Source organism: Triturus cristatus, chromosome 7, assembly GCF_964204655.1.
Source record: "Triturus cristatus chromosome 7, aTriCri1.1, whole genome shotgun sequence".
NCBI lineage: Eukaryota > Metazoa > Chordata > Amphibia > Caudata > Salamandridae > Triturus > Triturus cristatus.
Genome location: NC_140590.1, coordinates 955,566,793 through 955,579,382, shown reverse-complemented (window position 1 = coordinate 955,579,382; position 12,590 = coordinate 955,566,793). Strand labels below are relative to the sequence as shown.

General features: G+C 46.0%; 1 protein-coding gene across 1 annotated transcript in view; it reads right to left on the bottom strand.

Moving 5' to 3' along the window:
* DDX46 (DEAD-box helicase 46) overlaps positions 1-12,590 on the bottom strand; it is a 1,041,144-nt gene that overhangs the window by 928,208 nt on the left and 100,346 nt on the right. Inside the window, exon 4 of the mRNA XM_085617987.1 lies at positions 10,027-10,129. Coding sequence (XP_085474113.1) covers positions 10,027-10,129 — 103 coding nt within the window. The remainder of the gene's footprint in view (positions 1-10,026; positions 10,130-12,590) is intronic.

The window sequence follows — 12,590 nt, the reverse complement described above, 5'->3', positions numbered from 1 at the left end:
GTAAGTAGGCTGCTAATGCTGTTAGGTGAAGACGTATGGCTAAATTACATCTTTGCAAGTGTAGTAAGTAGCAAATTATGTTCTGGATGGATGCATCCAGTGGACGTATATCATTGTTAGTGCAGTAAATGGCAAATCTTTTCCATTTTGCAGCGTAGCAGGCTCTAGTAGTAGGTCATCTGGCCTCTTTTATAATATTCATGCAGTCTGGTGGTAGGTTGAGGTAACCGAACTCTAGGACTTCAGGAGCCAGATCGCTAGGTTCAGTTGATGTGGATCTGGGTGTCTGATTTCTCCATGGTTCTGGGTTAATAAGGACGGGGAGAGGCGCAGTTTTTGGTGTGGAACTAGAGAGAGTTCCAGCAGTGTCGTGAACCAGGGTTGACGCGCCCATGTGGGAGCTATTAGTATCAGCTTGAGAGACTGCTGCCTGAGTTAGCGCACCACGAATGGAATGAGTGGGAGAGGCGGAAAAGCGTACGCAAACCTGCCTGACCAGTTCATCCATATTGCATTGCCCTTCGACTGTGGGTGGGAAAACCTGGCGGCGAAGGTTGGGCATTTTGCGTTTTCGTGTGTGGCGAACAGGTCTATGTCTGGTTGGCCCCATTTTTGGAAGAATGGGAGTAGGACTTGTGGGTGTAGTTCCCATTCGTGGATCTGTTGAGTTTGTCGTCTCAACAGGTCGGCAATCTGATTGTGAACTCCTGGAAGGTGTTCTGCTAGCAGGTATATGTTCTGGGGAATGGCCCATCTCCAAATGTTCTCTGCGAGCTGGGACAGCTGGAGAGAATTTGTGCCTCCTTGTTTTTGTATGCAATACACGGCTGTCATGTTGTCCGTCCGGACGAGGACAGTTTTGCTCTGGAGATGCAATTGGAATGATTTTAGTGCTAGGAATACTGCCAGTAGCTCTAGGTAATTGATATGGAGCCCTTTCTGTTGAGTGGTCCATGTGCCCCGAGGGGTGTGTGTTAGGAGATGGGCTCCCCATCCTGTGAGAGATGCGTCGGTTGTCGGCACTATTTGTGGAAGAGGCTCCAAGAACGGCCGGCCTTTGGACAGGTTTATGGTGTTCCACCATTTTAGAGAGCAATGTGAGCGGCTGTCCACCAACACCAGATCTGCCAGTTGTCCGTGAGCCTGATTCCACGGACGTGCTAGACATTCTTGCAAGGGACGCATTTGAAGTCTTGCATAAGGTACAATGAAGATGCATGACGCCATCATGCCTATGAGTTGCATAAACACTCTTGCTGGAAGAGTGTGTTGGGTTTGAAATTTTGCGATCAGAGCTTGTATTTTAGCTATCCTGGCTGGGCTGGGATATGCTAGTGCTTTGGAGGTATTTATGGTGACTCCCAGATATTGATGGCTGTGGGAGGGTTGGAGATGAGATTTGGGATAGTTTATTGTGAATGCCAAGTTGTGTAAGATTTGAATAGTTTGGTGAGTGTGTAGGATGCACTTGTTGAATGAATTGGCTTTTATAAGCCACTCGTCTAGATATGGGAAGACATGAATTTGTTGTCTCCTGAGATGCGCTGCTACTACTGCTAGGCATTTGGTGAATACTCTGGCCGCAGTTGTTACCCCGAATGGAAGGACTGTAAACTGATAGTGTTGTCCGCCCACCACAAATCTTAGATACTTCCTGTGAGCAGGATGCATGGGGATGTGAAAATAGGCGTCCTTGAGGTCTAATGTGGCAAGGAAATTGCCTTGTTGTAGTAGTGGGAGTACTTGTTGTAGAGTGATCATATGGAAATGATCTGAGTTTATGTACTCATTTAGGAGTCTGAGGTCCAGTATTGGTCTGAGCGTCTCGTCCTTTTTGGGGATTAGGAAGTACAGTGAGTATACTCCTGTACCCTGATGTTGTAGGGGAACTGGTTCTATTGCGTGTTTTTGCAGCAATGAGAGCACCTCTTGTTTGAGGAGCGTAAGATGGTCTGGTGACATATAGCATTGCTTGGGTAGAATGTGTGGGGGGGTAGTGGTGAGTTCCAGGCAGTAACCATACTGGATAATTTGTCTTACCCACCTGTCTGTTGTGATGGAGTTCCAGACAGGTAGGAACTGTTTGAGTCTTCCCCCGACTGGAGTGGAATGGTCTGGGGGGAGTGGAGGAAAGTCACTGTTTTGTGGCGAGAGAGGTACGAGTGTTGGTACTGCCTCGACCTCGTCCCTTGGTGTTGTTTCTTCTATATCCTCCTCTAAAATATCCTCTACTGGGGGATGTTTGTGTAGAGGGTTTGAATGTGGAGGAGGTGTCTGCTCCAATGTTTTTGGAGGCTCCCCTGTAGAAGGAGCCACGTGGTTGCGGAGACTGCAATGCTCCCATGGATTTAGCAGTCTAGGTGTCTTTTTTCATTTTCTCAAGTGCAGTGTCTACTGCTGGTCCAAACAGTTGTTCTTGATTAAATGGTTGGCTAAGTATAGTAGTTTGTACCTCTGGCTTGAAGCCTGAAATGCGTAGCCATGCATGGCGTCTAAGGAGAACACTTGTGTTTATTGCCCTAGAGGCAGTGTCTGCGGCGTCAAGTGCACATTTAACTGAGGCATTTGAGATAAGTTTTCCCTCTTGTATAAGGTCATTTGCCTGGGCCTTGTATTGGTCTGGTAGGTGTTGTATCAGGTCTTCTAACTGATCATAGTGAGCTCTATCGTAGCGTGCTAATAGGGCTTGAGTGTTGGCGATATGCCAATGATTAGCGACTTGTGCTGCTACTCTTTTGCCTGATGCCTCTAATAGTTTGGATTCCTTGTCGGGGGCGGTGTATCTCCTGTAGTTTGGGAATTGGCACGTTTCCTTGCGTTGGAAACGACCAGGGAATCCAGAAGGAGCTGCCCTTTGATGTAACAAGGGTCTTCTGGGGCAGGTCTAAATTTTTTCTCAATTCTTGGGTTGAGTACCCAGGCCCGTACGGGGTCTTTAAATACCCCTGTGGCGTGTTTTATGACCCCTTTAATCATGGGTAAAATTTGAACTGACTTTTGAGACTGTCCAAAGGTGTCTAAGAGGAAGTCTTCCTCGGGTGCATTGGAGTGCATGGTGACGCCATGATAAAGTGCTGCTCTGTGCACTAGTTGTCCAAACCCCAGGTGGTCATCTGGAGGTGATGGTTTGGAGGGATATGGTGTAGGGTCAGGCATATCTGGTAGAGGGTATACCCAGTCGTCCAATGGTACAGTATCTGGGTTTGTGAACGGATTATTAAGATCATCCGGATCACCTGGATCACCCCCGCCCCCTAGGTCATCATCATCATCCTGTGGGGGTGGTGTATGTGATGGAGATGGTAGAGGTAGTGGTGGTGTAGGTAGAGGTAGTGGTGGTGTAGGCAGAGGGGGTGGGGTAGGAGGTGGAACAGGAGAGGAAGGAGGAATTGGGGATGTTGCAGAGTCCTTCTTTATAGGAACTGGGGCAGGTGTTGTATCCGGTTTCCGTTTCCTACAAGGTACAGCAGTGACATGTCCGGTTTTTGGATTAATATAGATCCTTTTTTGTGTTGGATCTGAGTGGAAAAGTTCTTGGTCTTGAGGAACAGACTTTGGCGACGATTTTTTCGGTTCCGATCGAGGTTTTGGGTGATCGGTAGAGTCTTTGGCTTTAGGAGGTGTATTATAGTCCTTAGCCGGTGGCTTCGGTGCCGATGAAGATTTCGGCGCCGATGAAGGTATCGGTGCCGAAGTGGAGTCTTTAGGCTTGGGAGCTTTCGGTGCCGGCTTGTCTATGGGCCTCGGTGTTTTCGGTGCCGAAGGTGCCGGAGCCGGTTTCGGTGCCGAGAGGTCTTGTGTCTTCGGTGCCGAAGGTGACCATGGCACAATGATATGTGGTTTGCTCGGGCCCGAGCCAGTGGAAGGCTTGGGTTTCTTCGGAGCCGAGCCCGAAGGCGGGGCTTCTGAAGGGTGTTTTCGGTCTCGACTGGGGCCAGCTGGCGAAGTCTTGACCAATGCCTCTGGTTTTGGAGGGGTTGGGGTAGGGGCAGTATTACTCACGCGCTGCCCCGGAGTAATGGGGTCGTGTGAGTCGTCTTCTTTTGAGATAATTTGAAGTTCCTCTGAATCTTCTTCCGGGACATCGGGACCCTCATCGAAGATGTTCTCTGGTTCCGGGGCTGGTCTGTGTGCCATGATATGGCGTTGAGCTCTTCGATCCCGAATGGTCTTTTTGGATCGAAATGCGGCGCAGGCTGGACAGCTGGACTCGTTGTGATCCGGCGAGAGGCACAGGTTGCAGACCTTATGATGGTCACTGTGTGGGAATTTTACTCCACACTGGGGGCATTTTTTAAACGGCGTCCTTTCCATGAGCCGTAGGCCTTACGGCGCGGATAGGTCCAATCGCCCGCGTCGACGTCCGGAACCGGTCCAATGAATTCGATGTCGAGTGAAGGTGCCTCGATGTAGTTTTGTAAAAAAATTTCGCTTCGAAAGCTTGTTTTTGAAGTTTTCTACCGGAGTGGAAAAGTTACATCCGAACCCAATGGCGGAAAAAAACAATCTGAGGATGGAGTGGATGTCCATGTGCACTGTAGTCCAAGGGAGGAGTCACCTATCTCGCGACCAAAGACTTCTAACGAAGACAACAACCACCTGCAAGCATCCGAGCCCAACACCAGATGGCGATCTACTATCCTAAGTGTGTGATCTGCAGCTCATATGCCTCGAACCCAACGTTTCGGGCTCCCCTTCCGTGACCACGAAAGGAACGAAAAGCAGACGTGGCTGGGCAGTTGGCGGAGAGACCCAAGGATTTGGCCTTAGCCCGGAAGTCCTTGAAACGCTCCAGCGCCAAACAGGCGAGTACCATCAAAGGGCATGTCCATTAGAGAACTTTGAACATCCCCTAAAAACCCAGTGGACCGCAACCAGGCGTGGCGGCGGAGGGCAACTGTTGTGGAGATCGCCCTACCCAGTGAGTCCGCAGTGTCTAGTCCACATCTGAAGGCGAACTTAGCCGCATCTTTCCCCTTAGCAACAGCCTGGGAAAGCACTGCCCGAACCTCCTCCGGACACTGAGGCAGCGTCTACGCAACCTTGTCCCACACAGCGTGAGAGTAGCTACCCAAGAAACATGCGGTGTTCACCGACCGCAGCCCTAAGATGGAATATGAAAACAGTTTCTTGCCAAACTCTTGCAGCTTCTTAGATTCCTTATCCGGCGGAGCGGTAGGGGATGCGCTTTGGGAAGTGGAGGCCTGGGTAACCAGGCTCTCCAAAGTCAGGTGGGTTGTCAAAAAGGCAGGGTCACCAGGGCCGGCCGATGGCGCCTGGCTACGCTCTTATTCACAGGAACCCCTGTGGCTGGTCTTGACCAGGTGCCCATCAACACATCAGTTAACGCTTCATTGAACGGTAGCAGGGGCTCCATAGAGTTTGCCCCCGGCTGAAGGACTTCAGTGAAGAGATTAGTCTTGAGGGTCACCGTATGCAGGTCAAGGGCCTCAGCTGCTCTACGGAGCACCACAGTGTATGTTGCGCCCTCCACCATGGCCACAGCAGGAGGAGAAAGAAAACCAGGTTCAGAGGAGAGGTCAAGGCCACCTGCATCCTCCAACTCTTCCGTCCATTCCTGTTCTGACTCGCACTGCCATGCAAGAGGGTCCTCAGACCCCTCCCAGTCGTCACCTTCCTCTATTGCCCGTGGCACATGCTGCGGCAGTGGGGGAGAAACCGGGGCATATAAATGGTCCAACGGCACCATTCCCGGCGCCGGTTGGCGTCGATCCGGCTCCAGGTACCAATTAGGGTCCCAACCCAGAGCAAAATTGTCTGGAAACCAGCCGCCGGCAGAGGACCTTGCGGCGCCGGGCCGGAGCCAGCGGCAACAAGGGAGAGCCCTCAGCTGGGACCGCAGGGCCCGAAGGCGCGCCACGAGACACGAGGTCTGAAAAGGCGGTCCATGGCAGCAAGAAAATCTTGCACCTGGGCAGGAGTCACCAACCGACCCGGATAAGGTAGGTAGGCCGCGGGACTCACAGGCTCCAACGGAGCCGCGGGGAGGTACCCCCAGCCCCCTCATCTGCATCCAGAGATCGACAGGGGGACGTCGGAGAGCGTAAGCGCTTCTTCAGCTTCTTCTCATGATGTCTCTGGAACGATGATGATGGCTCCGTGGTCGGTCCCTTGATCGACCCCTTGACCTCGAACGGCGCGGAGACTGCTGCCAGGCCTCCAACAGCTTACGGGACCGCTCCTGCAAGGCCTTCAGAACCATGGCCAGACAGTCAGAACTTGACCGGGAGTCATGGTCGCGCTCCAGACAGTAGCGACAGACGCCATTGGGGTCGGCCACCGACATCGTAAGGCAACAGGCCCGCAGGATTTAAACCCAGGCATCCCTACGTGGCACCAGGAGTCAAAGACTCAAAATAGTGGAGACAAAAGTCTAAAGAAAAGTTAGTCAAAAAGTGACTAAGGTACATGTGCTAACCGGATCGGCGCTTGCTGGTGCGGAAAAAGAAAGAACTGACGTCAACGCGCATGGGTGGCACTTAAGTAGTCTGTGTGACGTCATCTCGGCACATACGATGCCAGCGACGGACACGGAGCCGCACAACGCCACCTTCCAACACGCAGGGGTACTGCGGATGAAAACTTTCTGGATCCAGTCTGATGCCTGGGGATATTCTAAGGTAAGGAATCTATCACTAACGTGTCTCTTTCAGATCTGGTGTGTAAGTTCTTGGTAATGACAAATTTAAGCTGATAGGTTTCAAATTTCTACACCCTAGATACCGGGAACTGATCATTCTGAGCAAAATCTACCACTACAGGTGTGCGGAATGTCCGAGATGTAGGAGGAGTGGAGCATCATTTTTACATTCATCCTGGACTTGCCAGAGAGTAGCAGTGTACTGTATGGAGGTCTCCTCTCATCTGCGTAGACCAAAGGGCAACCTCATACCCGTTACTCTACAACAATGCCTGTTAGGTAATACTGCTCGTCCACAGTGCATGAAAATGCAATATAGAATTCTACTATTGGCCCTTTTGTTGACAAGGAGACATATTGCCACTGGTTGGATGGTTAACAGATTCCCGTGTAAACCTGGATTGGGAAGACAATGGTGTGGACCTTTGCTGATGAAATTAATCTTAAAAACCGGGCGGAAGGAATGGGTAGGGGATGATTGGACGATATGGGAGGATGGGATGTCTGATAGCTCAGAGGCTCTTCCCCAAGCTTCACAACAGGAATTAGACTCAGATCACGAAAGTGTATAATATGTGCACTGTATGATTGTTTTCTACATGACTCAGGGATTATATATGGTAACTGCCACACTGTACGGAGAAAGATCAAGTCATGGGATGCATAAATTGAAACAATGAGAATAAACCAGGGATGGTCCAACAATGCTACAATTTTATTTATTGCTTTTGTGATACATAAAATGCTAAATAAAGTTTTTTTAAAATATATGAAACTACTTTATTGACTAATTTCCAAGCCCGTGCAGGTATACCTCTCCAGTCAACCATCACCAATGACGAAGCATCTAAACAATACTAAATGTATTTACATGGCAGATTTGTCTAAAAAATAATCTACCTTTAATATGTATTTTATCAACGAGGCATTTCCACCACCTTCAACTAAATCTTTATAAATGGATCAACTTCAGCACTTCACTCAAATGTTAATTTGACAGCTCTGAACTCCAAAACCATACTGCATGTCTCCAACTACTCTCAGCTACGTGGGAAATATATCCCTACCTGCACCCAAAGACCTTGCACCCGGTCCAGTTCTTTCCATTTCCTCACAGCTCGGCAGATGAAATTAGGTTGATTTAGATTGAAGTGTTATTAAACTGGACCCCCTCTTTTAGTCATCACTGTGTTCAGAGCAGGTTCACGGGCTGACTAACTATCCAGCCAGAAGAGGATCATGGAACACCATCCAGTGTGGCTCTCAATTAGGACCTAATACAGTTAAAGTCCACTATCTGGAACTTAAAAACGTCACCAGCAAAGCCATATTGCGCTCCCCACCTTTCCTTTAAAAATGTCTAGACGTATGAATCCTCTACACCAGACAGAAACCAATAAAGGATTCTAATATTTTTTTATGTATCACCTGGGAGCAGAGAACCCACTCAGGGGAGATGTACACTCCAGTGAAGGCATCGCACTGGGCGCGGCCGAATTGGGAGCCATTATGTAAATAAATAAAAGCAGGCTGGTTAATTTTAAGAGCCATCTTTGCCGGTGTGAGAGAACCCATGAAAAAGAGGCGGAATGATTCGAAACGCCTAGGCTGAAATAAATACTCACCAGAGGTTTGGGACGAGCTGCAACGGTGTAATGAAAGGTGGGGTTAACTGTTGAGTGCCCTCTAAAGCTCTTGGGCGTTTGATTAGATATGATCATGTGACCAAGGCCCTTCCGGGCTGAAACGCGTCATGGCTGTAGAGGTCTCAGGGGAATAAAGAGTTCATTTTGCTGCATTATTCTGTGGTCCGTGCTTCGTTGTTCAGAGAAGGTTGCATCAGCCGACAAAGTTTATGTATGTATGTATGTATATATATATATATATATATTCACTTAAAAAACAATAGGTTTCACACATGTTATAGTTAGCTGTACATTTCACTCGTAAAAAACCAATGAAATTCCACGTTATAGTTAGATCAGGTAACTATAACTTGCGCGCCCACAATAAACTGCTGATGACGTCACATAGTACATCACTCATGACATGGTCAGTGACATCACTCATGACATCAATGATGACATCTGAATTTACACATTGTGGATTGCAGTCGCGCAAGTTATAGTTACCTGATCTAACTAACGTGGAATTTCATTGTTTTTTTACGAGTGAAATGTACAGCTAACTATAACATGTGTGAAACCTATGGTTTTTTAAGTGAATTTGCAAGGTTTTGTAAATGATAATTCCCAACTATAACGTGTGTGAAACCTATGGTTTTTTCAGTGAATTTGTACGGTTTTTTAAATGCTAAGTTATGTATTTTTTTTTTTTTCCTGGTTTTTCACTATGCGCACACCCTGCGCGCACGGTGCGCTTCGCGCACCGAGCACCCACGTTGCGCAGTCCATGCCGTGCGCGCATCGCCTTTAACGCATTAACATTTGTTTTTTTCTCCCTTGTGGGTCCTTTAATTTATTTAATAAATGTGATTGTTACTTCTTTATTTTTTTGAATTTTTTTTTTTTTGCCGTGCCCGCGATTTTTTTTAAAAATTATTACATTTATTTTTCGTACTTTTGGGTCCTTCTTGAACCCCCTGACAAACACTAGGGGGTCTGCAACTCTCTTCGTTGCCCCCGTTTCACGTTCCCCACCTTTGTTTCTCAGTGCGAGAGACAGAAAATGGCGGCCGACACTTCCTGATTTCGACCGATTCGAATGTTTACAGTCATGTAACCACCAATCAGAATTGAGCTCGCGCACGGCACCGTACGGTAAGCTTACGGTAAGCGCACGGAGCGCGCTTACAGATATATATATTGATTTAAATGCTATTTTCTCAGGACCTACTGAACAGATTTACACCAGACCTACAAAAGGCACATCCTTGACCTGAGGACTACCTCTCTGCCAAATTTCAAGTAATTCTGTTCAACCGTTCGGGCTGTAGCTGTGTCTAAAGGTCCTATGGAAAAATGCATGGGGAAAACGCGTTTTGGGATCCCCCTTTTTTCTCAGCCCCCGCTTGACGAATCCCCCCAAGACTTTCAGGATAGGAGCGGAGCGTAGCGCCCCATTAGTTTTGAAAATTTCGCGAGGATTCGTCGACCGGCGCCAAAGTTATTCCAAATAGAATGTTGCGGATTTCCTATGGAAACACGGTCCTAACTATAACTATCTACTGGCGACTGCCAGTAGATTATATATATATATATATACATACACACACATACACACACACATTATATGAGGGTTGATGTCAGTATCTGTAAAGGCTGATTGTGTTAAATACATCACAGTAAAAAACATACAAATTGCCACATTACTGGTCAAAACAATACACTTGAAGCAATTCTTACACTTTCATCTTTTTCTTTCTCCTTATCTTTTTCTTCGTCTTTCTCATCTTTCTTCTTTTCCTTTGATGCATCCACACCATCGGTTTTCTCTTTAGATTTTGATCTGAAAGCAGAACAGTCAATGTGTAACTAAGTTCTAAACTGTCTCCTCCCAAATGCAATTACCTGCAATACAGAGCATGAATGAAAAGAAAGACAATACACAAAGGGGTAAGCAAATTTTAGAGATACAAACACATCATATTAGATTCCCAAAACCATAACACAAAGAAGGTGCACCAGCACAGTTGTAAACAAGTCAAGACCCTAACATAACTTTGGAAATTAAGCCACGCCTCGAAATATTTAGGATTTTAAACAGCTTACTTGCAGTTATGCTTCTGAAAGGGGGGTTTAAATGACCAATAATTCCAGGAAATTGTTTGACGTTTCAATTTTAATCTCATCTAGTGGAAGTGGTGGATTGTTAGTCATCCAGTCCAGAATAAGAGGTGTAGCGCTATAACTCAATATTAAGTCCAACAACGACAACGAGTAAAGAGGGACGTTCATGTAGAACTCCTAAGAGAAATTTGGTGTGGGGCTGGGCATTAGAGGTTAGTTATAAGTAGCTGCATTGTTTTAACTGAATGCAGATTTCCATTATGATAGAATGATTGATACTGTTGCAGAAATAAGCACTGCGATTATACAATTATATACATTGTACTGGACAGAAAAATTTCAAAACCAATAAAATTAGTTTTAAATCCACTCAAGAATATGTAACAATTAGCAGGTTTAAATAAGAAATGGAAATATTTCTTATTCTGTGAAAGATGGGGTATTAACTAGTTCACATCTTTCTAGCATATAACAATTAGAAACAAGCACTGGTAAAGTCAACAGGTCTAGCCTGCGAGAGCTATTGGCTTTGTCAATGTTTTTAGTCATGTTGTACAACATGATAAAGTCCTAAATAAAGAAAATATGCTATTCTTTTTGTGCTTGACCAAAGGTGCTCCATTCATAAAAGTCCATCTCTCTGTGCACAGAGCACCACACACTAGGAGTACCACGGTGCTTGTTCGTGAGGCTTTTTCACTTTGTCTACCTGAGGTACTTTTAAGTAGAATTTGTAAAAGGGATCAAGAGATTTTGTGATTTGATCCAGTGGAAAGTCATGAATGCCCCCTTTAACTACACACTTTCAAAATATAAATAATTGACTGGATAAATAGTTTGCTGTGTAGCATTTGTATTACACAGCAATTGCAAAGACATTCACCATGCAATGTGTGGGGAAAAGTGCTATGGCATGGCCAGCAGTGTCCAAGCTACATCAACAGACAGCAAGTTGGGGCAAGCAACAACATGGACGGCGGGTGGGGGCAAGCAACACCGAAGGGGGCAAAAGCACATGGCTGAGAAAGAGCAACGTGGAGCAGTTGGTGCGGCAGTGAGAGCACATTAAGGAGACAGCCTGCAAACACATGAAATGTGCAAGCTGTGAAAAGGCACAAGTACTTGGGCAATACTCCATAGGAGGGACAAACATAAGAAGGGGACGTGAAGCCTGCATCAGCTGACGAAAGAGAAACAAATAAGAGTGACGCTTAGGTCAACCAAAGGTAAGCAATGAGCCTGCTCTAAGCACGCTGTAAGCTAATAAAATAAACTGCAAGAGACCTTTCAGGCAAGACCTAAAATAACAGAGTTAGGCATCACCGATCGCTGCATTTACTGATTTTGAAGTCCTGTCAGTGCCCTCATATTGTATAAATATGCTATGAAATGGTTTGAACCCAAGAGACTTGGTGACAAAACATATCTAGCGTTCATTGACATTACTTTGCATTTCACTGCTAGAGGATTATTCAATTTTTTATTTTAAGCCTTACATGCAACATACAGGTACAAATCATTAAACGCATTACTTCAATTTCAACTTTATTTTGGCTCTTTGGACCACAAAGCATGTTACGTAAAATATATACAAAACAAATTAATTACACTGTCAATTATATCAGTCCAAAGGAATGAATTAACAAGCATTTGCAATGCAATAGGTCTCGCATTTGAGTTTGAGCTATTGGCATTGTAAATGTCTTATTTATGCGTTTCAAATCCTGCAAGCTGTGCGTAAACAAGCACTTTGTACTTATAGCCCTTGCTTATGAGAAGCAAGGCTGGCAGTCTTTTACTGCCAGCCTTGCTTCCCTTAATGCAAGCACTATACGTACAAAGTGCGTGTTTATGCACCCCTTGCAGGTTTTCAGAACAAATGAATAAAAGGCATGGTCATAGACAATGCCAATAGCTCCAACTCTCGCAATACCTTGCTTTATTTTGAGGTGCAGGTGCTTCTTTAATGCCATTCATAAAAAAAACGTAGGTGCAACACCTTCATCGCAGATTTCATGCCTAAGTATGTAACTTGGCGTTGTGTGAATCTAATTTTGAAAATTTCACCGTTAACCCAGGTTTCTGACCATTCAAAAATATTTCTAATCGTAAGAAACCAGCAAGTACTTTTCATTTATAACTAAAATATTCCATATAAATGTTCTTAAGGTAAGTAGGGA